Source organism: Mauremys reevesii, linkage group 1, assembly GCF_016161935.1.
Source record: "Mauremys reevesii isolate NIE-2019 linkage group 1, ASM1616193v1, whole genome shotgun sequence".
Taxonomy (NCBI): domain Eukaryota; kingdom Metazoa; phylum Chordata; order Testudines; family Geoemydidae; genus Mauremys; species Mauremys reevesii.
In genome coordinates, this window is record NC_052623.1 from 214,579,472 (window position 1) to 214,605,109 (window position 25,638).

Below are 25,638 nucleotides of genomic sequence, written 5' to 3' on the forward strand. Positions count from 1 at the left end.
TAAAATACAAGGAAACCTTTATTTTTCAGTTTTATCAAGATTTTTTTCATCTTTTTTAGCTGTTTATTAGTGGACAAGTCCAGTCAGTTTTTGTATTAAAAACGATCTTGATGGAGGTAGCTGTGTCTCTGTCCTGGCTTTTGCTTGGTCTCATCTGTACACTCATCTCAGTAAACAAACTCAAAATAAGATTAAAACAAAAAACGTGGAACTCCAGGCTGAGGCAGCGAGCAGTGCAGCCAGGATTCTGTGTAACAGGACGTGGCGCTGTGGCCTCCAGTCACTATGTACAGAGTCCATCATGTCCCCTCTAGCCCCAACACACTCCTTGCTTGTGTAGGCTGGCAGCAGAGGGAGGAGTCTCCTCTTCCCCAGGGAGGCCCGTGCAGCAACGTCCACCAAGGGGAACAGCACCCGATCAGGAACATCAGGTAGAGGAAGGGTAGAGTGTGAAGAAGGATCATTTCAGCTTGGTCAAGAAGCCAACAGTACCAAGCCAGGGACTCACTGCTGCTGGGCCACCTGTGGGGTGGAAGAACATGTGTTAGGAGCCCTTACTGACAGCACCTGTGCAGCTGGGACACTCCCTCCGGGTCCCACTCCCTCCCAATAAGTGACCAGATTGGAGTGGGGTGGATTAAGCTCCAAGAGGGATTGGGATCTCTACCAGCTGTGGGAGGGGAGGATGCTTACCTGCTGGGGAGGTGGTGGGGGAGGAGGCTCGCTGCTGCGGTTGGCCAGTCGACTGAGGATGTTGCGCTCAGACATCTGGAGGCGCACAGCCACAGGTGGGATGCGGGCAATGGTGGCAGGCAGCCGAGTCACATCTGCCTTCATGTCACTCAGAAGCTCCTCCAGCTGCTTCAAAACTGGGAGAAAGGGGTGTGTATTTAGAGGGGGAGGAGAAGGGGGAAGGGGCACCCTGGCACGGGGAAACAAGTTGGGGGGATAGCGGCACAAGACACAAGCCCACCTTTGCTCAGCATGATCTACTGCCTCACCTTTGTGAAGAACAGCATTGGCTGGCTTGTTCCCAGCCATTGACTCCTTAGACAGGTGCTGGTGGCTCTCTGCCAGACATTCCACCTCAGCAAAACGTGTATTGAGGGCCATAGATGGGTGTGATGGATCTTCCGACATGTTCAGATAGGCAGCTCGCCGCAGCTGCTCCTCAATCACCAGTGCCTGCTCCAGCAGCTGAGAGAGAGAGAGGGGATAAGCACGAGGGCCTTGCCATGCCTCCTCCAGTTATTTCCTGCAGAGCAGCCTAACAATCACACCTTCCTACTCCCCCAGATTCTAGGACTTACCATCTGCCAACATCCCCGCCCCATCTTCTCAGGCCTGAGCTACTGCAGCTCGTTCCCTTAGCCCCATTTCCCAGGCTCTTATTTATATTGGGGGTAATGCCTAGAAATGCCAGTCAAGGATCAGGTCCCCACTGTGTTAGACACTGTGCACAGAAGAACTAGTCCTGTCCCAGAACAAAAATCTCATAAGCATCCTCTCCTCCATGCAACTATAGCTCACTTTTTCAGGGACTGTTCCCTCAGGTACCTTCACGGTTTTATCCTCTTTATCCCTTGAAGGAGCAAAGAGACCACAAGAACACATTCACAGTGGGTGTTCCCTGAAAGACCTTCAGGCTGTTTCTTCCCCCTAAACCCCAGGAACAAGTGCTCCTAAGAGAACAGTGGCCATTTTCCTGCTTTCCAGTAGGCAGAGCAGCCTGGGACAGGTTTTCATAGTAATTCAATCAAGAAAAACATGCTAACCAAACCAAAATAAAACAAAAACAGTTCTTGTGTAGTCTCCAAGGGCATCGTTAGGCTAGAAGAAAAATGGTTTTATTGAAGCATTGGTTAACTTGTTTTAGAACCCTACTGTAGTAATGTGAATACAACATGCACTATCTACGCTAGAACTCTACAATGTGTTCAAACATGTTTTAAAATTATTTTTACTTAGTCTAGACATACCCTGAGTGGGCTGTAATACCAAGGAGTTTGAGGGTGGAGAAAGGGGTGTGTGTGTTTAAAACAAAAACAAAAAAACCACCCCACCCCTTTGATGCTAGAGCACTCCCAATCCACTTCATAGATTCTCCTGCAATCAGGGAATCTAACAGTGGACAAGCATGAAAGACAGCAATGCTCTCTTTATCCATCAGAAATAGTCTCAGAGAGGCAGACACCCTCAATTTTCCTTCTGCAGCTCCCACCTTGAACCTCCTGGCCAGGAACTTGTTCTTGATCTCCAGGAAGTTGCCCCTGTTCATCTCCCCCTTGAAGGGTTCATTGAGGATGGCATAACGTGGATCATTCTGAATGTCCTGCCAGCGGGCATAGCCATGACTGATAGAGGAGCTCAGGCAAACAAAGGTAATGAAAACAAGGGAACACGTATTCCAGGCAAATAGGACTGTATCCCATTGGGTGTGAGGGAGATGGAAGAGACGAGACTATCTTGCTCACTGTATTCTAGCCACCCCATTAAGATCCCCACATGGAGCTGTGATCTTCGTTAGGGTGGGTAAATACGAGGCTATCCCACTAACTATATTCCAGCCACCACTTGATAGGATCCCCTTTATGGGGATGGGTCAGACTCCCAGAAAGGAAAAAGGGTGTTTTGTCAGGGGAAGGATACTTGATGATCCCAGCCAAGAGCCAATAGTCATGGCGCCGGTGCCAGATCTCGTAGGTTTTCTTGGTGACAGTTGCTGCTCGTTCTTCATTTTGCCATAGAGAATGCAACTCTGAGAATGGGAGAAAAGAAAGTCAAAAGGGATTTCACTAAGATGAGCAGAAGCAGATAAGTGTAGCTGCACTCAGGCCTCTCATACCAGTGAAGCCACCATCAGCTATGTTGAACATGAAGCGCTGCTTCACTGCCTTCTTGTGCCTCTCATCAAGAGAGTCCTTCAGCATCTCCCCGTTCTGCAGCATCACCACATCCCTCTTGTCATCTTCCTTCTTCTCCTCTGCAGACACAAAAACCCATTAGAGAGAAAAGTAAATTAGAGTGTACCACAGCAGCTGCACTCATGAGGTACCCCTCTAGAAGGTGGAGAATGAAGAGGGCTGGCAGTACCCTGCCACACTCACCCTTCTCATCCAGGTTGATAGTTGGAGGTTCAGCAGAGGGCTCAGCAGACACTCTATCTTCAATCTTCTCCACATCAGCTGCATGAGAAAAGGGGAATAGAAGACATGAGATCAAGCCTGGTAGCTACAGAGGGTTTAACCGTTCAGTCTAAAACCTGGCCTGTTTCCCCAGTCACATTTATGTTTAAAGCCTCACCCTGACCAAAAGAGGATAGTCTCTGTACAGCTCTGGAAACATGCTAACTGGGGTCCTGCACACAGTTCTGGGCTTCTAACAACCTCCAACTAATACCTTTGCTTTCCATTTCCATTGGCTCCTCCTTCACCTCTGGTTCCTCAGGCTTTTTCTCCTCTGCTTCTGGGGGGTTCATTGGGGACTTTGCCTCTTGTGGGGGTGTCTCCACAGGCTGGGCACACTGCTGATGAGAGAAACCCTGTTAACTCAAGGAGGAGCAGCGTATGGACAAAGCCTGTGAAACCCCACCCCCCACCAGAAGCTGAAGACAGGGTGAAAGACATCTGAGTGCACCACACAGAGGGTAGCTGAGAGAGAACAGTGTCAGAGAGCACAAAATAGGGCTCCTTCATACGTCCACAGAGTGTTAACAAGGAGATGCATTCTTCTTAGGAATTCCCAGAGTCTAGCTCTGTGCCAGGCGGGCGGGCAGGGGAGGGGAGAAGAACGGGACAACAACAACGGGCACAGCAGAAGGAGGAGATACCTGTAACAGTATGAAACAAATAAGCACCTACTAACTCACCTCCATTGGGACCTCTGCTTCAGCAGAAGCTAGGTTGGGTTCCTTCTCAGACTCCATGGGCTCCCCTTGCTCCCTAGTACTGGCTCCTTCTTCCACTTTCACACCCTCTTCTGTGCCTCCCCCACCGAAGACCAGCATATTTTTATATAAAATAAAAAAATAAAAATACAGACCAGCAGTAAGCTCTGACCTTCATTGCAATTTGGTGCACCTTTCCCTTAGCTCCCACAAAGTGGACCTCCAACCCAACTTGAACCACAATGGAACCAATGCCCTCAGACCCCACAGGACAGATGCAGGAGTTGCCTGTTGGCCCCAGCCCACCCAGGGAAAGGCAATGTTCTCTCGTGCCTTTAAGGGCATGCACATCTCTTGGGGGCAGCCCTCCTAACCTGAGAGGCAGGTTTATCTGCGTCCGCCCCCAGGTCCTCCCCACCACAGCTCTGGTGAGGGGAACAGCACTGGTAGGGGCAGGACGGGGCTATGCAAGGGGAAGGCTCTCACCAAGTGGAGGGACAGGGGCAGGTGTGTTAGGCTGCGTGTCCCCTGGCGTGGAGGGTGTGGGGGTTTTGGGGGAGGGCGAGCCCGGCTGCAAAAGCTTCTTGTTCTCCTCTATCTCTGCTAGTTCTGGCATACTCCAGCGCCCATTCACATGCTCAAATTCCTGCACCTGGCGGGGGAAGTGGAGAAACAGACATGTCATGGGAGAGATCACACCAGGCTGCCCCTCTAAGCAGGTTAGATGGAGATCTCAAGACATCATAGGCTGGGGAGTCCCCAAAAATTGGTGGGAGAGGAAGAGAGCAGTCACTGGTTTATCCACTGCATACAAGAGCTCAGGGCTTCTGTGATAAGAGGACCTCTGAGGAGAAAGGGATGCTGTGTGGTGGAGGGAGAGTTCAGCATTGCTCCACTAAGCACCCACCTTTTTGCGTATGAGTGACATGACTCCAATGCGGGTGAGGACATGCTGGCGGGACAGCCCCTCCCGTGGGACCCCATCTGCAAAGGTCTCCGCACCATCTGCTCCCGGCTCACATAGGTGACGCATGAACAGCGAGACATAGGCCCTGTAGCAGTATTAGATAAGTTTAAGGTCCAACATATGGAAAAAGATGCCCTAGGGCTCCTAGTCCCCAGTGACCCAAGCAACAGGCTCCTGGCTCAGACCCGTAAATACTCTGGGATAGTTCCTGAGCTCCTTTCCCTTGGTTCAGTTTTCCCTTTTGTTATTCCTCCTCAGCCTCCCCAAACAGGCTTCTTGCCCCTGCAGCATGCAGCCCCTTTTACCCCTTGAGCCCTCTGCTACTATCCTCACCCTTTCCCAGTGGGTTCAGATGCCGCCACCTCCCTTCCCTTGCCCAATGCAGACTCACTTGAACTCCTTCTCAGACTTGCCACGCAGGTCCCGGACAAGCCACTGGGTGGTGAAGGCATCCTGGGGTGGCATCCCATAGCGCATGATGGCATTAAGGAAGGCTTTGCGCTGGCGGGCATTGAAGCCCAACACCTGGAAACGGGAAGGACAGGTATAGTGAGAGCCCCAGGCACACAAACACATGGGCTCAAAGGCCCTTTCCAGGGTACCACTTACTTCAATGTTCCCTCCCACACGGGCAAGAAGGGGAGGCAAGGGCTTGTCTTTGTCATTTCTCAGGCCTTTGCGACTGGGCCGGCGAGCAGCTGTAAGAAAGAAAGAGAAGCAGGTAAGAGGTACACAACCTACCATAGTGAGAACGTTCACTCATGACATCCTATGCTACATGGAGATGGACTGGAGCACCAAGCTCCCAAGCCAAGGTGTCCTGACTGCCACCTCCCAGAGATAATATTGCCCAGGCTCCTGGGGCATCTACCTTCAGATCTCTCATCAAAGTCTTCATCGCCTTCCTCAGAGGCCACTGAATAATCCGACTGGTTATCTGACTGGTCATCCTGCCAATCTGGAGGAGAGGAGGGAAAAAAATATATATAGTGTGAGAGCCTGACAGACCCTATCCTTGCAGGTCCTGTTCTCCCCAGCCCCACAAAAAATCCCTGTGTGTCCCCCTTCTGTACCTCTGTCCTCCTGGGAGCCGTCATTGTAGTTGACCTGCTTGCGGATACGTTTACCCTTGCCCAGGTTCCTAGCCAGGTCCTCCTGCTGCTGCTCATAGTGGTGACGCAGCAACTTTTCCCAGTAATCAGGGTCCACTGACTCTTCTTGTTTAATGATCTCCCGCTCCACTTCCTCCTCCTCCTGCTCCAGGGAGAGAGGGATAAGAGAATAGCCATGCATTCAAAACCCCCACCCCCACAGGGGCAGATACCTGCTCACCCCTCCCCACCACTTCCAGATGTCTACACCCTAGTCACATCTGTTCCTGTTTAACTCCTGCACCCTGGAACAGGAGGTGCAAGACACTCACCCCCATCTCCTCTTCCCGTACCACATACTGGGCCACCTTGAAGGAACTGAGATACTCATTCATGCCCTGCAGCTCTGTGTCTTCAGTCTCATCCTGATTTCGGTCCAGTAGTCGCTCGATTGCTTTGTCATCATAGTGGATGACACTGCTGTCCTCACCCTCTTTGCTATCACCTGAAAGAGAGGGGCACAGTCAGTTGGTGTTGCGACTCAAGGGGCTTTTGGGAGAGTGCCATGCAAGGCCTCTCCATGAGGCAGCATTCAGCCCTCTTGCCATTCTCGAGGGGGGGGGGGGGCGCAAAAAACATTCCCGACTCCCATCACTTGGACAGCATCCCCTAGACCAGGGTTTTTCAAAGTTTGGGTCATGACCCAGTACTGGGTCATAGCATGCAAGGCAGTGGGTCACCTTGCTCAGCACCCAGGGACCCTAGCAGCTCTGGTCAGCACCATCAACCGGGACGTTAAAAGTCCCATCAGTGGTGCTGCCCAGCTAAGGCAGGCTAGTGCCTACCTGTTCCAACACGGCGCTGCGCCTTGGAAGTGGCCAGCAGCAGTTCCAGCTTCTAGGCAGGGGGGCCATGGGGCTCCATGCACTGCCCCCGCCCCAAGCACCAGCCCATGGGAGCTGGGGGCGGGGGAGGGGGAGAAGAGAAGGAGTGGTGCAGTGCCTGCGGGCGAGAGCCGCTCCGCCCAGGAGCTGGAACTGCTGTTGGCTGCTTCCAGGGTGCAGCACGGTCCACAGTGCCAGGACAGCCAGAAAGCCTGCCTCTGCATCCCAGCTATGCTGCTGACCAGGAGCCAGTGGAGGTAAGTCCGAGCCCCAACCCCCTGCCCTGAGCTCCCCACAAACCTGGAGTCCTTCCTTCCTGCACCCCAAACCCTTCATCTCCAGCCCCAAGCCCACACCCCAACCCCCTGCCCAGAGTCCTCTCCCACACCCTGAACCCCTCATTCCTGGTCTCACCCCACAGCCCTCACTCCAACCCTCTGCCCCAGAGCGGAGCACGTCCCACACCCCAAACGGCTCATCCCCAGTTACGTTGGGTCATGGGCATCAAGAATTTTCTTCAGCTGGGTCCCCAGGAAAAAAGTTTAAAAACCACTGCGTTAAAAGAACACCCAGGCACTCACCACCCTCAGTGGCCTCATCCTTGAAAAGCTCCTCAGTCCCAAACTTCAGGATGTCATCAAGCTCCTGCTTGGACATGGAGCCCGTCTTTGAGCCCAACCCTGGCCTCACCACCAGATGTGTTAGCATCATCTTCTTCTTGGCCACCTGAGTGATACGTTCCTCTACTGAAGCCCGTGTCACAAAACGGTAAATCATCACTTTCTTGTTCTGTCCAATCCTGTGTGCACGGCTGAAAGCCTGATGGGAAGATGGTGTGTTCAGAACAACCCCAAAACTAAGTACTATACTGCTTCACCCATCTGACCTTGTTTACATAACCCTGACCTTTCTGGGATCTTTCATTCTCCCCTTCCATTTCCTGCAGGTTACCCCTTGGGAGCAGCCTTCACTGCCAAATCCCTTCCAGCCGCCCCCTCTCCACTTAGTGGTGTCTCCCCCTCCCCTGCCTAGCCACATATATACTTCCTTCTCTCCCCTCCCTCTACTCTCTTTCACCCCCCCTCATTTCTAAGGGTCTTCTATTACCATTAGAGATTCTAGTGCCATCCTACAGCCTTACCTGGATGTCATTGTGCGGGTTCCAGTCTGAATCATAGATGATCACTGTGTCTGCTGTGGCCAGGTTGATACCAAGCCCCCCAGCTCGAGTGGAAAGCAGGAAGCAGAACTGCTGAGCACCGGGAGCTTCAGGAGGAGAGCGAAGGGGATGGGGAAGAACATGCGCATTAGATTCAACTCCACAGACTCATCACATCCAGCCCCTCATGCAGGGAGGTAGTGTCAACCCAGAGGCCTAGGAATGGCATAGCAGGATGTGCTGCAGATCAGCACTAAGGATTAGCAGCAGATGTGGGCCCCCAAGCATCTGTGAGGTGAGGGAGGGTTCTCATTTTCTGTGGGGTGTATAGGGTTCCATACCATTGAAGCGATCAATGGCCTCCTGGCGCATGTTCCCCGTGATCCCACCATCAATCCGCTCATATTTGTACCCTTCATGTTCCAGAAAATCTTCCAAGAGATCCAACATTTTAGTCATCTGGGAACAAGGAGATAAAGCTGAGCAGGAAGATACCAAACTGGATTGCTGCCCCTCTCACACACAGGGTCCCCAGCCTCTGGGAGGCACTGCCCCATTACCTGTGAGAAGATGAGCACCCTGTGGCCTCCTTCCTTGAGGTTCTTCAACATCTTCTGGAGCAGCAGCAATTTCCCAGATGCTCGGATCAGGGCACTACCATCATACATCCCATTCGGCATCTTTGGAGCTTCCTGGGGGAAGAACAGAAGAGAAGGTACATTTTCCCTTAGATCTCTGAGTCACACACCACAGTGGTGGCTCAGCACCATCATCCTTTGTGCAACTGGTATCTTGGAGTTTGGCTCCTACACTCCCATTCCATTTTTCTTTCTTCCCACTCCTTTCCCTTTTTGCATCTTCCCCTCCCTACCTCTTGTGGCCCCTGCAGGGAGACACCATCTGCTTGCCACTTGGCAGGGGCTGCAGAGGGAAATAAAGGAAGAGCCGACAAACATTTCAAGCCCAAATTAAGGGGAAGGATAGCTGCTCCAGGTGCAAGGAAGTTCAGGCTCACCCCAAGTGAATGGTAAGGAGGCTTGCTCAGAGGAGGACTAAGGGGCTAGAACATACCATAGCAGCAACAGGAAAGAGGTAGGGGTGATTACAACATTTCTTCAGATCCATGACCACATTGAGCAGGGAGACTTGGTTGCCACCACCTCGTGCATTCAGTGCCTCAAAGTTCCTTGTCAAAATGTATTTATAGTATTTCCTGTGAAGAGAGAATCTGAGTCACTAAGCCCCCATCACAAAAGGGCTGGTAACACCCTCCCCACCCCACCCCCAGCTAGCATCAGTCCAGCTCCTGGCACTACCTGGGCAATTTTTCCCTGCTAGCACTACCTATACTCTGCCAACGGTTAGTCATTATCTCTCCATCTCCTACATGAGTGTGTAAGATTATTTCTCCTTGGCAGCGGCAGCAAGAATTCTTGATCCCACCCAGCATGTCCAAAGCATATGGATCTAGAGAAGGCATAAGTTGGTCTCAAGTAGCTCCTCCACCCTCCCATGCTCACTTCTGCATGGGGCTCAGCTCCACCCGGACGATGAGTTCTGTCTTGGAGGGCATGTTCTTGAAAACATCAGCCTTGAGGCGCCTCAGCATGTGTGGGCCCAGCATGTCATGCAGCTTCTTGATCTGATCCTCCTTGGCAATGTCTGCAAATTCTTCCAGGAAGCCTTCCAAGTTACTGCAGGAGAAACAAGCACTCAGGGCAGAAGATGCAGGTCCATGGGAAGACAAATAGGGTGGGGGAAGGGAACAAGGAAGCAGACTCAGTCTGGGCCTGCATTACAAGACATACTGGAATCTCTCAGGTGTCAGGAAATTTAGCAGGTGGAACAGTTCCTCCAGGTTGTTCTGCAGAGGGGTTCCTGTGAGCAGTAGCTTGTGCTGGAGGGAATATCCATTCAGCACCCGGAAAAACTGGTGAAGAACGAAAGGAAGGGAGTCAGTGGATTCATCCAGGTAGTCTGCCGGTCCCCCCTTCCCAACACAAGATACTGTGACAGAGAGGAAAATTCCTTCCAGAATCAACCCTTCAAGCCAAGATTCATCTTAGATTAGATTACAGGGACAGTTTGTGCAAGAGTCCTACGTACTGCACCTCCTGACTAGTGTCTTTACAGAGGCTGATCTCATTCACAGATTGCCTAATACTCACTCCTTAGACCTGTGAGACCCTGCTGCAGCAAGTTCCCACAAATCAGATGCTACACATTTCTTTTATGTGTCTTGAACTGCAGACTCTTCCAGTCAACGAGCTGTCTCCAGTCTGACATATTATCCACTCTACTGCCTCCTGAACTGGAGTCCTACATTCCTTCAGCCTCCCTCCCTCTCAAAGAGTTTAAGAGACCTGGCCAAGTAGATCTAACTATTACTGGCAATTTTTAATTAATTGTGAATACTAGGGAAAAGAGAAATGGGGGGGGAGGGAGAAGGAAAGGGGAGTTAAAGTTGTGCTAGTATGTATAAGCAGTAAAAATGGGTTGACCCAGTTAACAGGCTGGTTAACCCAACAATCAGTCCCAGGCAAAAACATGGGAATGCTGGTATGTTACTCCAAATTAAACAAGTATTTATGCCAGTCAACATGGTTCTATGAAAAATAAAGTTGTCAGACTTGATACTTTGAGATTAAGTTTAGTTGACAAAGGTAACTGATGACAGTATACTTTCACTTAGTACTACATAACACTGATTAAAAAGTGAGAAGTATAACAAGTCAATGTAGCCCATCTGAAATGGATCAGAAACAGTCTAAAACAGATCTCTAAATGTAGTTAGTAGGGTATCATTGTAATGGGGATTTCTTTTGAATCCCACAGGGATCTGTTGTTGGTTCACTATTTAATAGCTTTATTATCTGGTAGAAAATATGAAATTGCTGATTAAGTTTGTAGATGACAGTTTGGTGGGGCTGTAAATCATGGGAACATCATTCATACAGAACAACCTGGCTTGCTTTATAAACTGGGCACACACATTTTTATATACTCAAAGGGAAGGTCATACATGTAGGAACAGAGAACACAGTCCCTCATCCTGTAAGTATAACCTATCTTAGAAAGCAGTGACCAGTAAAGACTTGGAGTAGTGGTGGATAATAAACCAACTTCCCAGTGAAATGCAATGACTAAGAGGACTAACATGATCCTTTGTATAAACAGGAATATTTAACAGATGTGGGCAAGCTAGTAATACTTCTATATGCAACATTGATGAAAATGTCATTAAAGTCCTGTCCAGCATCAGTGTTCACACTTCAAAAGAGATGTTGAAAAATTGGAAAGCATTCAGAAGATGCCTACAAGGGTTGGAAAACCCAGCCTTACAAGGAAAGCCTTTGAAACGAAAACTATTTAGCTTAGCAGAGAGGTAAAGAGGTGACTCAATCATGATCTAGAAGAACCTACATAAAGGAGAAGATTTTTTCAATAGCAGAGGGCTCTTTAATATAAAAATAAATAAATAAAGGACTCAAAGACATAAGAGCCAATGGCTGGAAGTCAAAGCTGGCTAATTCATACTGGAAATAAGGCACAAGTTTTTGAACAATCAGTCCATAAGAACATCTTGCACGGGATGTGTTAGATCAGGGGTGGGCAAACTTTTTGGCCCAAGGGCCACATCAGGGAATAGAAATTGTATGGCAGGCCATAAATGCTTACAAAATTGGTGTTGGGGTGCAGGCTCTGTGGTGGGGCTGGGGATGAGGAGTTTGGGGTGTAGGAGGGTGCTTTGGGCTGGGATTGAGGGGTTTGGAGTGCAGGAGGGGGAATCAGGGCTGGGGGAGAAGCTCAGGAGGTGCAGGCTCTGAGCGGCACTTACCTCAAGCAGCTCCTGGAAGCAGCGGCATGTCCCTTCTCCGGCTCCTACGCAGAGGCGTGGCCAGGCAGGTCTGCATGCTGCCCCATCCATTGAGGCATATAGGAGTCAGAGCAGGACTGTGCTGCGGCTTCCAGGAGCCACGTGGTGCAGCTCCCAACCCTGCGCCCGGGCCGGAGCAGGGCTAAGCCATATGGTGCGGCTCGAGGGCCGTAGTTTGCCCACCCCTGTGTTAGATTCTTTTATCACATGAAGTCCTTAAATCAAGATTGGATGTCTAAGACATTATGCAGCTCATCTGAGAACATGGGCTTGATCAGGAATTACTGGGTGACATTCTCTGGCTTGTGTTATGCAGGAGATTAGGCAAAAACAATGGTCTGGCTTTAAAAAAAAAAAGCCTATAAATTCCACCACCTTCAACCTCCTGCCATCACTCCAGAACTCCTCCTGTACCTTAGATTGATTGTTCTTGAGCCGATGAGCTTCATCCACAATAAGACAGGCCCAGTCAATGGAACCCAGAATGGCCATGTCAATTGTGATCAGTTCATAGGAGGTGAGCAGCACATGGAACTTCACAGATGCTTCCTTCTGCAAGGAAAAATGAGAGTTTAGCCATAGGGGAACAGGAAAGTATAGGTACAGCCCCAGGCCAAAGCAGCAAGGGAAGGACCTGCCTTTGCATCAGGCTGCCCTGACCATTCACTATCATTCAAGGCCTCAAGAGTCAAGGTGTTAATATCATGCACCAAGGTAGTTCCAACTCGGACAAATCCATTTTACCTCCTCAGCAGCCATGTTCATTTAGATATAGGATTCTCCTCCACAAGTTATTGTTTAAGGAGGCTGCTGAATACTTGCCAAGCCTCATTCCAGAAGAGTCTACTGTTTAGAAATGGGTGAACAGAGGGAAGGAGAATGCTAGAGAAATGGACAATTACTAAAGAAGAACTTGGAGGGCTGGGGGTGGGAGTGGTATGGCCAGAGAACTAAATCCATTCCATACAACTCTGATTAGTTGAAATTGTTTTAGTGCTGCCTGGACCTTCATGGAGAAGTAGTTGTCAACATGGTTCTCATTTTCACTGCCACTCACAGTGAAAGCAGAGGAATCCAAGCTTCCCTATACTGCTGTGGAAGCTTTGAGCAGCAACATCACCCACACCAAGCTGCCTGTCTGTAGGCTTGGCAAGGCAAGCAGTCAGTTTAAAGGCTCTTTTCAATTAGAATGTTCAAAAAGTTATTTACTGGGAAAGCTGGAATGCTACAGAAACTAACAGCTGGGGTAAGAAAGATTCTTTACCTATCAGGGAAAGGGGGCAAGCAGGGAGGAGAGGGGGAATTTTCAACCCCCTAGTCAGGTGGCACGAATGTCAGAGGAACTATGAGGAACTGGCCCTTTCAATGGCTCTACATGGAGTCAGAGCTTCAGTCTCTGAGTTTTACTACTTCACTCTTATCTAGTGCTATAGATCTCAAATTCCTTTACAAAGTAAGGTCAGTGTCATCCACTTTGCAGATGGGGAAATGGAGGCAGAGAGAAGGGACTTGCTTAAGGTCACAGTGAGTCAATGACAGATCCAGGAAGCCCTAGTCGCAACCTCCCTCATTTACTACTGAACTTGGAGTGGAAATGTCTACATGAGCAGCACATGTCCTACCAGGAATCTGATGGAGAACTTATTTCACAGAGGATTGCCCACCAGCCCTCAATTAGCAACCACTTTCACGGCCCAGATCAGAACCAGGTTTCTAGGGGCTGAAGTCCTCATATCCCTGAATTCTCAACTCTTAGAAGTGAGCCAGTGGGACTTAACTGGAATCAATTTCAGGCTCTTTACCTTCATCCTGGATGCCTTCTTGCCCCCACGTATGGCATTGTCCTCAAAAGAGAACTCATTCTCCCGGATGATGGCCCGGCTGTCCTTGTCCCCAACGTAGGTCACCACATACATGTCTGGAGCCCACATCTCAAACTCCCGCTCCCAGTTGATAATTGTGGAGAGTGGGGCACTCACCAGAAAGGGTCCCTTTGAGTGGCCCTGGGGACAGAGTCATCAGGAGTGTTACAGAACTGCATCCCACCAGGGCAAGAGAACATTCCCACAGATACGTGTGTATCCTCAGCCACTTTTGCTCCTCACCTCTTTGTACAGGGAGTACAGGAACACAGCTGTCTGCACTGTCTTGCCCAGCCCCATTTCATCAGCCAATATCGTGTCTGTGCCCTGGGCCCAGGAGAAGCGCAACCAGTTCAGCCCCTCCAGCTGATAGGGGTGCAATGTCCCTCCTGTTACATCAAGGTACTCCGGCTGCCGGTCATACTTCACTGTTGGCTACAGTAGAAGGAGAAAAATGTTGAGCCCTTTGCACCAATCAGACAAAAATCAGCCACCAAGACTTCTGTTCCCTATGCATTGGGCTCCAGCTTGTGCCTCCCTAGTTCAGGCACAGTTGAGACAGTGGCAGGAGACGCTCTCAATCCCCCATGCCATGTGTCTCAACTGGCCCTGAATGGCATCCCCTCTGAAGAGCTCAACTTTGGAAACCAAACCCTCCCTATGACAAGTCAGCCAGTCCCTTCCCCAGATAGCAAGGTAAAGCTGAGTTGGAAGGTTCTGTATCCTCTTCATCCCAATAAGGGGGCTCTCTGCAGACAGTATCCTTCTGCCTTCAGCTTAGTAATTTACTGATGTTTAAGAGTCAGATGCACCAACTGGCATCACTAGTGGGAGTGAAACATGCTTCACAGATCTACCCCTGTAGATGCAGGTATCCCACACATCCCAGAACCCACTCGCCTACTTAACAGGGAGTAGTAACTTACATCCACCATGGGTGTGTCTGGGGGTCTTTCCAGCTTCCGCATCTTCACCTTCTTTATCTTCTTGCCAGGCCGACCCTCTTCACCTCTCATCAGCTCCCTGTACAAAAAGATAGTCTCTGGGTGTGTGTGGGACTATGCGTGTTTAATGGAATTTGCAGGAGACACCTATGGGGAGGGGCTGCAAATAGCAAGGTGGACAATCATCCAAAGTGGCCAAGAGACGAGCCAACCCTGACACACGCGGCAAGGCAGGCACAGGGCCACTGCTTTAAGGAAAAGGAGTCAGTAGGGGCAGAATGATTCCTTGAACCCCTTCATCCTACCAATCCTGCAGACCCCACCCCCTTACCTGTGATTCCAGTAGGCCTGTTTGTAGAGGTCATAGTCCTGCACCTCCACATCCTCACTCTCCCAGGAGGCCTGGTCATAGGGCAGGTCCCTCCATTTAATCAGATAGTGGACATTCCCCTTCTTATCCACACTGCAGAGACAGACAATAAATCTCAAGCGTGGGAACCAGCCTTCACCCCACCCACCCCTTGCACAGAGGGGAAGGAAGGTAGGAAACAGAAGGGGTAGGGGTAAGAGCAGCCATGTCCATAATCCCCAGCATAATTGAAATCAAATCTCCAATCCCACCCTTTACCACAAAAGAGGATCCAGTTGATCCCATCATAAAAGGAACCCTGCCTTTACCTATAGTGGATGATCCACCTTCTTTCTGCCAAGTGTGACTGATATCTGTGGTTAGGGTCTCAATGGATCTCATCACAATGGGTTCTCCCCTCTCATGATGGAGAATTCAGTGGATCTTATTTCATTCCCTTAGTCATGCTTGACACCCTTAAGAAAGCCCCCCCGATTATCTCTGTAGGCTGGAATCCACTGGATCTTGCTGTGACAATCCTTGCTCCCTCCCTCACCTGTGGTTAAGGATCCGGTGGATCATCATCCACTCAGGCTTGATCCCATAGCGATAGAAGCGTTCCTCCATCTCAGCAAACTTGGGGTCCTTGTTCTTTCGCTTGCGGCTCTTCTCCTCCTCACCCCCAAAGTCCCCTGAGGGTGGCTCATCCATATCATTCTTGCGTTGGTAATTTCGGAACATCACTTGGCAGTGCAGCTCCAGCTGGGGCCAGGACATATATGGTTAGAGTGGCATCACGCATCCTTCCCACCACACAAAGGTAGTGGTCCACCCCCTAGGCAAGCCAAGAGCCCACTAACCTGCAGCTCAGACACCCATGAACAGTGCCAATAGGACATGCCCTGCCATTTGACAAAGAACTGCCGCTCAGGCCGGCCCTCCAGGGGTTTGGGGGAGGGAGTGTTAGGGTCTGCATCAGCTGGTCGGGGCACTGGTGTGGGTAGTGGGGGCTGGCCCCACTTCCAGATCAAGATCTTCTGCACCTTCCCCTTCAGAGATGGGCACTGGAGAAGACAGACAGAGGTGGTTATGCCAGAATTTAATAAAACAACCCCCACTTTCCCCCCAGCATTTCTCTGAACTTTTGCCAATTTGTCATTTTTCCAGGACAACGGGTAGTGATCAATGGCTCCATGTCTAGTTGGCATTTGGTATCAAGCAGAGTGCCCCAAGGGTCAGTCCTGGGGCCGGTTTTGTTCAATATCTTCATTAATCATCTGGAGGATGGCATGGTCTGCACCCTCAGCAAGTTTGCAGATGACACGAAACTGGGAGGAGTGGTAGATACGCTAGAGGGTAGGAATAGGATACAGAGGGACCTAGACAAATTAGAGGATTGGGCCAAAAGAAACCTGATGAGGTTCAACAAGGACAACTGCAGAGTCCTGAACTTCGGACGGAAGAATATCATGCACTGCTACAGACTACGGATCGGATGGCTAGGCAGCAGTTCTGCAGAAAAGGACCTAGGGGTTACAGGACGAGAAGCTGGATATGAGTCAACAGTGTGCCCTTGTTGCCAAGAAGGCAAACGGCATTTTGGGCTGTATAAGTAGGGGCATTGCCAGCAGATCGAGGAATGTGATCATTCCCCTCTATTTGACATTGGTGAGGCCTCATCTGGAGTAGTGTGTCCAGTTTTGGACCCCACACTACAAGAAGGATGTGGAAAAACTGGAAAGAGTCCAGTGGAGGGCAACAAAAATGATTAGGGGGCTGGAGCACATGACTTATGAGGAGAAGCTGAGGGAACTGGGATTGTTTAGTCTGCAGAAGAGAAGAATGAGGGGATTTGATAGTTGCTTTGAACTACCTGAAAGGGGGTTCCAAAGAGGATAGATTTAGACTGTTCCCAGTGGTAGCAGATGATAGAGCAAGAAGCAATGGTCTCAAGTTGCAGTGGGGGAGGTTTAGGTTGGATATTAAGAAACAATTTTTCACTAGGAGGGTCCACTTAGTCCAGTATCCTGCCTGATGGCTAGAGAACAATTATGGAAAAACTGACCCATAAAGGAAGTTTCTTCCTAGCTGGTCAGAGTTGGAATATGCACTGAAGTAGGAGAACTTTTATATTTCTCACCGTGGATGTTCTCAATAGCCACATATACATTTAACAACTTTTTAAATTATTTTCTTAGTGATATCTTTTAGCAGTAAGAGTCTATCCCAGCTCTGTTCTGGGATGAGGCGCCTCTGCATATGCCACCAAATCTGCAGCTCACATAGGTAATTCACACCCCACTGCAGGGTGCTGGAACAATTTGTATAGTGGGGGTGCTGAGAGCCAAACTATAAAGCCTGTATATAATGGAAACCACTTCAAGCCAGGGGGTGATGCAGCATCCCCAGTTCCAGCACCTATGCCCTACTGATAATGAACTTATGAACAATTTTTGTCAGCTCTAACACTTTAGGATTGAATAGTTTTAACCATAGCCTTTGTTCTCAGACATGTTCAGGGTCCAGGAAAGTTGGCGCCTCAAGTCCCTGGAACCATTTTGCACATGGTAGCATAAGTCTGCCCAAACACTGGGATCCATGACCATAGAGCCCTTTTCTGAAGTCTAAATAAGGTAACCAAGCTATGAGGCACTGTAAGGCTGGAGGAGAGAGACCCCAAACAAATAAAAAAAGACAAAAATGGGCAAGCTAGAAGAGCAACTACAACCCTGAGGGAACTACACAGCCCTGAGACAGAGAGGGATATCACTCTCTGTGGAGGTGGGGCAAATGGGGGTAGCAGAGACTCACAGTGCAGCGAGGGCACAGCCATTCCCCATTAGGAATCTCTGGCAGTGGGGGATTTAGACAGTGAATGTGGTAGGAAGAGGGACAGGCATCACAGCAGAGCAGTTCCCCTCCATCCTTGCAGACCCGGCAGAACTCCATGTGATGATCATCCTCCTCCTCAGGGTCTCCCACAACATCCTCCAGGATCTCCTCGCCTTCTGAGTTATCCTCCTTTGCCTCCCACTGGATCCCCTCCTTCTCCTACAGCAGAAAAGAAAACTATTAGCCCAGGGTATACAAAACCCCCATCCTCCTACCATCTCTTCAACTTAGCCTTCTGCAGAAACAGGGAGTACAGAACCCCCTTCCTCCATGGTTTTTCCCTTGAGTGTATAAAATCTGGTACTCACGCAGTGTGGGCAGCTCCATTTGCCCTCTGGGGCTTTCTCCATGTCTGGGTCCAGGCAGACCATGTGGTAGGCACGGGGACAGGTGTCACAAAGGATGATTTCTCCTCCCTGCTGACACACCTCACAGTAGTCCTGGTGATCTGTCTCATATCCATCCACAGGAACTGTGGAGTCATCCTCACCTGGAGAGGGTGGTGGTGACAGTTACACATCATTGGAAGCCATTGGCACTAGCAGAATTCCTTCCTGCAGCAGTGGGGATACCCCACCACACCAAAAGGCTACATAGGAATAGAGAGACATTGCTCCAGATCCAGACAAAAAAAGGCAGGGGAAGGCAGCTCTTGCTCCACAACAGCCACGGTGAGTGGAAACAGAAACCAAGGGCAGGGCAGAAAAGCAGCGGTTGCCAACTGCAATAATTGTATAAGTCCCTTCATGTCTTATTCTACCTAGGGGACCCAAGGCAGGATTGCTTCTCACAGTCCCTTCCTTGGGAATTAAAAACTCTTCAGTGCTAACTGTGGGTGAGCCTCACAAGTTCCCTTCCCTTTCAACAGTCTTACCCTATTCCTCCTAGTTCTTCCACCCTGAGCTCTCTCTAAACAATTCTCCTGTCCAGAGGTTTAGAGTCCTTAGACAGTAACAGCAGACAATTCTCATATCTCCGCCCTCATCCCCTTAGTTGTGCTCCATCCGAAGCTGAGCACTGTACTTGGATACCTTTCTTTTTCCTTTTCCCAGCCTTGAGTTTCTTGCGGCTGCGGCTGCTGCGGCTAGTGGATCCATCTGAAACAGAGTAGCTATTGATGCTAGCATCATCAAAGTCTGATTCCACATCCAGATCCTCATCTTCACTCTGGGGAACGCAGGAAGAAAGTATGGTGAGTCAAGCAGCTATGGTTCACCAGCCTCCTACATCCTTGGACACATCCTCGTGCATTGCATGTTGGGAAGCGTGGAGCTGGTCAACTGCAAGTACCTGCCATCATCAGTTTATCAGTACCCCCAATGGGGAGAAAAGAGAGGAACAGTCACTCACTGATGATCTCTTACGCTTGGAGCTAAATCCTCCCAGTTTGATTTTCAGAGGAGCCACCTTCTTGGTTTTGGGTTTCTTGATGTCAGGAACACGAGGACTGGCCTTGGGCTTCCGCCGGGCATTAGGCCCTATGAGGAAGAGAGACTGTGAGACAGAGAATCACCATCTCTAGATACCACATTCCACCTCTCATCCTCATTTTTCATCTCACCTTTGCCCTCCTTGGTCTTGGCCTTACGTAGTGGCACATCAGCAGGGGGCTGGGGCAGGACAACATCCACATTGGCCACCATGCTCTCTACCACAGCCACAGCTGCAGCCGCTGCAGCTGCCACAGAGGCCCCTGAACTGCCTTTGAAGGGGTTGTTAGTGCTGAACTCCCGCCACTTGGCCCCCAGCACCATCATCATCTTTGAGACAGCTATCTTAGGGTTCTTGGCAGCTATGAGTGGCCTGTGTGGGGGCAAAGAGGGAGTGTTACTGAACCGACATGGATACTGGATCCCCCGCCCCCACCCCAGGAACTACAATCCAGCCTAACCCTAGGGTTACTAGCTGCTGCCATCCTCCTGAGGAGGGAAATATTTCTGGCTCTGGGAGAGGAATGATGTCTATATTACAGCAGAAGGGGGCCTGAAAATATGGACTTGTGTCCCAGCTTTACAACTGACAGCAAATTCACTGTTGAATTTGAATCACTTCACTGTTGTCTCCATTCCCCTTGCCCTGGGGGTAACTGTCACCAAAAGGTGGCCATTTAGTGTCTAAAATGCTTTGAGGTCCAGGGAACAAGGATATTTTGTCCTGTTTCCCTTCTGCTCCAGAGGCTCAAAAGCCCCATTGGCTCAAAACTTACCTGACAAACTGGCTGAAAGCCTTGTAGTTGGTGAGAGTGCGGTAATCCTCCTCTGTGAAGATATGATCAATGTCCTCCATACCCCAGTCTTCCAGGAGCTGAGCAGATGATTTGGGTTCCTGGGCAAAGGGTGACAGGCAGCAAGTCCCAGGGTGACCAGACACAATGAAAAAGGGTTTAGCCTCTATATACTGCGGGCAAGCCCATCAGTCTGGGGGGTGGGAAGAAATGACAACTCTGGGTCAGGGGATCCCCCTCAAGGTCTAGGGGTGAGGGGAAAGTAATTTGGGAATATGGCCCATATGGGCCAAGTCTAGAGGACAGAAGGAAGAACAAGCAGGACAGCCCCCATGTGCTATTGTAAGGGGGCAATGTGATGGTCTCTCCAGGTCAGATCTAGGAGACAGAGTGGGGCAATGGGGCAGTCTCTCACCTTTGAGTCATCATCTTCCTCTTCTTCCTCCTCCTCCTCCTTACGCTTGGCTTTGTTTTTCTTTTCTTTCTTAGGCCCTAATTTCTTCTTCTTCTTCCTCCCAGGGGTGTAGTCACTGCCCTCACTGTCTGAGTGCAGCACCTCCTCTTCCTCCTCCACAAACTCATTCCCCTCACCAGAGCTGTCCCCTAGCTGGAGGAAAGGGGGAAGAGAGAAGATCAGGCAGCTGTGAGAAGAGACCTGAGAGAAGTACTCACTACACTTCCCGCACACTCCAGGGGGTTCAAACTAGGGGTCACTGCCTCAGGCTGTGCAGCAACAGGAATGACTGCTTATGTGCCCAGTCTTTAGAGCCTGTTCCATGGCAGAATCTCCCCTCACACTCAGCCCTCTATTCCTCACCTCCTTTTTCTGGCGCTTGCTAAGTTTGGGCACTTTTGGTTCCTTCAGCTTCTTGGGTTTCTTTTTCTTCTTGATTTTGGGAGTTTCAGCCTCTGACAGCAGCTCTTCCTCTAGCTCTTCTTCAGGCTCTGGAGGGCGATGCGTAGGTAGGGGAGAGCAGAAGAGTTAGGAAGCATGGATATATACCCAAGCACCACCATCATGCCCTCTGGGCCATGCTACACAATCCAGGAGTGCTGCACCACAGCATACCCCACTCCCCACACAGCTCAACAGCTTCTTCAACTCCTTGGTGCACACATTGAAACCCACACATTCATCTTAGCCCTGTCTAACAGTGTCCAGGAACAGACTGATCATACCACACTGAAGAGGGCAAAATCAAAAGCCCTTAGAGCCCCATACCTCCCACATCACTATCTACCCTAGTTAGCCCACTGCTCCTTCTCCAAGCAAAGCCACACACGTTATTTAACAGGTTAGGAATTTCCTTAGCCCAGCAAGCATAGCAAAAATGGAGTTAGGAGTTACTGGCCACACGCAGAGGACTCAGCAGTCAGATGTGAGCAGCCCCAATTGGTAAGGGAGGAAAATAGCAAGACAGGAAGCCCCCAGCTGGTCTTTGGAATAGGCAGCGTGAGAGTGTAGCAGAAAGTTCAAGAGAACCAGCTGATCGGGGATGAGGGCATGGGCTCTATCCCAGCATCCCCAGAAGAAACCTCTACAGGACAGGGTCTCTACAGTGGCAAGCAAGGAACAAAACAGTCAGTTACAGCTTGCTCTTCCCCTCCCACCTGGGCAGCTTCTGTTCAGGGCAACTCACTCACCAGATCCCTGCCTCTGCAGCCAGCCCACAAGCATAGCTTTCCGGCACCACAGCCGGCACGCTCAGTCCCTCACTGTTGTAATGCATGCCAACTCTCCCCCACCCACAAAAACACACTCCCATCTGTGTTCTCTCCCCCTCCTTCCCACACAAAGCCCAGAGAGGAATGGACAGCCAGACAGCCCTTTCCTTTGTGACCGGATCCACAGCAGCCCAACCACTCACCCTCTCTCCCGTCCCCAACCACCCCACCCATTACAGAGTGAGTTACTCATTCTCACTCCAGGGGAAAATGGCCTCCTGACCACAGAAGCGAGGCAGGATGGGAGAAGCCACAGCTCACAGCAGATGCAGCCACCGGAGAACAAGGGGCACAGGGGAACATGTTCAGGATGGGGTCCATATTCACAATGGACACAAGTATATCCCCTTCCAGCAATATTTGCTTGCATCTTATCTACCAGGACAGGCACCATATCCTTCCCTTCCAACCAGTTCTGATTTAGGGCTGTCAGGCCCCCCCATTTCACCCAGTACAGTCCCTGAAGCTCTTAAATTCCCAGTGACTTAAGTCAGTGGCTCTCAAGCTTTCCCAACTACTGTACCCCTTTCAGGGGTCTGATTTGTCTTGTGTACCCCGAAGTTTCACCTCACTTAAAAACTACATGCTTACAAAATCAGACATGAAAATACAAAAATGTCATAGCACATTAGTACTGAAAAATTGCTGACTCTCATTTTAGCATACACTTATAAAATAAATCAGCTGGAATATAAATATTGTACTTACTTGTCAGTGTTTAGTATATAGAGCAGCACAGACAGGTCTTTGTATGAAATTTTAGTTCGTAACAGATTTTGCTTGTGCTTTTTATGTAGCCGGCTGTAAAACTAGGCAAATATCTAGGTGAGCTGCCATACCCCATGGAAGACCTCTGTGTACCCTAGAGGTCTGCATACCCCTGGTTGAGAACCGACTTAAGTGTCTTCCCTTAGAAAGGCATTTGAGTCTGGGGCAGGGAGTCTAAGCATGGGGGGGATGACTCCAGAGCTCCTATTTTATAGAGTGGTAAAATGAGTTGTACATCCATACAAGTCAGCAATAGAACTGGAATAGAACCTGAGAGTTGACTCTCAGTCTCCAGAGCTCTAACTTTATTCCCATTCTCCACACAGAGACTGCAGTTATAATGAAAATCAGGCATGAGGCCTGAAGATGGAAATACACCTCTACCTCGATACAACATGAATTCAGATATAACGCGGTAAAGCAGTGCTCTAGGGGGGGCGGGCTGCGCACTCCGGCGGATCAAAGCAAATTTGTTATAACACAGTTTCACCTATAATGCAGTAAGATTTTTTGGCTCCCGAGGACAGCATTATATCAGGATAGAGGTGTGCTAAGGGAAGGATTCTCAACATTTTTCTTTGAGGCCTCCCCAATATGCTATAAAAAACCTCCATGGCCCACCCATGCCACAACCACCATTTTTCTGCATATAAAAGTTCAGGCCAGCAATTGCCAGGGGCCCTATGCCACAAGGGGCCCTGCAAAGTTAAGTTGATCAGGCTTCAGCTTCAGCCCTGGGTGGTGGGACTCAGGGCCCTAGGGCTTCTGCCCCACACAGCGGGCTTTGACTTTCTGCCCTGGGCAAGTCTAATACCAGCCTTGCTTGGCAGACCCCCTGAAACCTGCTCACTGCCCCCTGGGGCCCCGGACTCCTGGTTGAGAACTGCTGTACTAAGGGAACTGAACAAGTAATAAAGCTACTGACACAAAACACAACAGGGCTAAGGTGAACAATACAGAATGATCCATGGGAAGCTTGGAGGTAGGGTGTGGTAAAGACAGAAAGTGGGTCATGCAACAGCCCAAGGCAGTTTCCTCTGGACTGTCAGCAGGTCTGAGCTCCCAGATGGATGAGAGGAAGCCAGACACCTTGCCCTCTCACATACTGTTCCTGCTCCCAGCCATGGTACATATACCTTGCAGGCACTCAGATGCCCCATTAAAACCAGACTCCCTGTCCCAGGGACCTCCAACAGCCTGCACTAGCTTGGAATAAAACCAGTTCTACCTCACTATAGTGTGCAGACCACAGCTTTTAAAAGGACACAATAAAGAGACCTAAATACTCTAATCACCTGGGGTCCTAATGAAACAAAACTTCTCCCTGCACATCGTATTTTACCTGCAGCACCCATTCAATAAAATAGATACAACAGCCCCACTATCACTCCCTTTTACATACTGCTAGTCACAGCCATCCTACAATGCCGCCTATACCTGGGTGCTGAGGGATGCTGTTATTCAGCAGGATTTCCATCTCCTCATCATCACTCCCAGCAGAACAAGGTGATGGGGATCCAATGCCCGATGCCATGTCCTCCAAATTGGGGTACCTGGGCTCAGACAGCTTCTGCAGCTTTGTCTCCTTCCTGTCAGTCAGGCCAGTATGTTAATAAAAATGCAAAAAAAGTTAAGTATGATAATCATCATGAACCCACATTCTCATGCAATAATCCTGCCCAATGCACATCTGTAATGAACTTCGAAACGTGCAGCCCCCGACATAAGGGCTGAGTAGGGAAGCATGGAAATGCTGAGACTGAGCACTAGTTTAGGGTCCTGATGAGGGTGGTTTTGTAGCTACTGGGAATTAAACTATGTCATTAATTCATTTCATGCAAAGGGCCACCAAATGGCGGTCCGACGGTAACAGCGTCCAAACCTTTGCAATATGATGCCACACTGGTACCAGTGCTGTAGGGTATGGCTAGGTGGAGTTTTGTGACTTTTAGGCAATTGGTCGCAATTTAATTCGAGGTAGTTAAAACCTCTCTCAAAGCTACTCTTGATGCGCCCCAAACTTTGGTGGTTTACGTCTCGAGGGAGCCAGCCACGGCCGAGCGACAAGCGGGGGCAGCATGGAACAAGTGTTTGGGGAACAGCCAAACTCGCCTTCACAAACAAAGTGTTCGCTGCCCCGAGCTGGCGACCAATTCATGAAGTAAAAACTCCAACGAAGACAAACCCCTAGCGGTGCGCGAGACCAGCATCGCAGCCCCCCCCCATAGCCCAGACGTGCTTTGGGGGTCCCCCACCCCAAAAAAAGCCTTTTTAGTACCGGGAGGATTCACATCCCGCCCGCCTCCCGGAGCCGGCGGGGCAGGACAATGTACCGACGCCCGTTCAGGGCGCCCCACCACGCCCCCGGGAGGCTGACACCGGCCCCCCGGTTTCACGCAGGGAAAACAAAGACACGGCGAGCCCGTGGCAGGCACCGCGCGGGCTCCCGGCGAGCCTCCCCCCCCCCCGCCCCGCGCGCACACACACACACACACGCCGGGGGGGGGGCAGCAGCACGCGGCCGCCCCGGCCCCTCGCGGGGGGCGGGCGCAGCTGCGGCTCAGGGCGCTCGGCCAGTCCCGGCGGGCGGGGCCGTTCCCCGGGGGCAGCAGGGGCCGAGCCGGGCCGGTCGCTGGTGCGAGGCGGCTCCGAAGCAGGGGGGCCCCGGGCACCGCGGCTGCCCCGTGCCCAGCGGGGACGCAGGGCGGCCGGGCCGAGGTCGGCGCCCCCGGGACAAGGCAGCTCCCGGGGTCGGGGGGCTCGGCGGCGGCGCCAGGACGGGGGGCGGCGCCAGGAGGGGGTGCAGCCCCCGCGTCCTGCCCTCTGAAGCAATTTGGGGTCGTGTCCGGTCCCTGCCCCTCTCCTCACCCGGCTCGCCCCCCGGCTCCTCGCCGCTCGCTGCCGCCGCTGAAGGGAAAATGGCCCCGGCTCCGGCACCACCTCTTAAAGGGGAAAAAACCCGGCCAGGCCCCTCCCCGCTCCCGCTTCCAGCCCATAATATGTCCCGACA

The 25,638-nt window shown here is 50.7% G+C and overlaps 1 protein-coding gene and 1 non-coding gene across 5 annotated transcripts; both read right to left on the reverse strand.

Moving 5' to 3' along the window:
* On the reverse strand, positions 1-25,638 carry CHD4 (chromodomain helicase DNA binding protein 4). 4 transcript variants are annotated; one of them, XM_039531431.1, is made up of 40 exons: positions 25,497-25,638; positions 24,066-24,217; positions 20,953-21,080; positions 20,551-20,742; positions 20,118-20,236; positions 19,473-19,714; positions 19,262-19,389; positions 18,943-19,078; positions 18,220-18,401; positions 17,831-18,070; positions 15,880-16,083; positions 15,576-15,781; positions 15,002-15,133; positions 14,653-14,749; positions 13,970-14,161; positions 13,667-13,867; positions 12,279-12,416; positions 9,796-9,917; positions 9,508-9,681; positions 9,059-9,200; positions 8,548-8,679; positions 8,329-8,446; positions 7,970-8,094; positions 7,410-7,647; positions 6,277-6,449; positions 5,927-6,107; positions 5,725-5,811; positions 5,463-5,551; positions 5,245-5,378; positions 4,794-4,938; positions 4,373-4,538; positions 3,869-3,978; positions 3,400-3,523; positions 3,108-3,185; positions 2,846-2,983; positions 2,650-2,758; positions 2,222-2,354; positions 1,002-1,197; positions 694-869; positions 1-522 (listed from the first exon to the last, which is right to left on the reverse strand). In XM_039531431.1, exons 1-40 carry the CDS (start codon positions 25,622-25,624, stop codon positions 505-507), a joined length of 5,925 nt encoding a protein of 1,974 aa, XP_039387365.1. In that variant the 5' UTR covers positions 25,625-25,638; the 3' UTR covers positions 1-504. The 4 variants fall into 4 exon arrangements, with proteins under 4 accessions (XP_039387365.1, XP_039387349.1, XP_039387338.1 ...); XM_039531415.1 differs by having other exon boundaries at positions 3,869-3,984; XM_039531404.1 differs by having other exon boundaries at positions 3,400-3,526; positions 3,869-3,984.
* LOC120396147 lies at positions 4,205-4,347 on the reverse strand. The gene has a single exon (XR_005593014.1).

Excerpts from the sequence above, each read along its gene's own strand:
- CHD4 (XM_039531404.1), bottom strand. The coding sequence starts at position 25,624 with ATGGGCTGGAAGCGGGAGCGGGGAGGGGCCTGGCCGGGTTTTTTCCCC. Across the intron at positions 15,134-15,575 it reads CACCGGATCCTTAACCACAG|TGTGGATAAGAAGGGGAATG; the intron begins GTGAGGGAGGGA and ends CTGTCTCTGCAG. Across the intron at positions 870-1,001 it reads CAATGCTGTTCTTCACAAAG|TTTTGAAGCAGCTGGAGGAG; the intron begins GTGAGGCAGTAG and ends CCTTTCTCCCAG.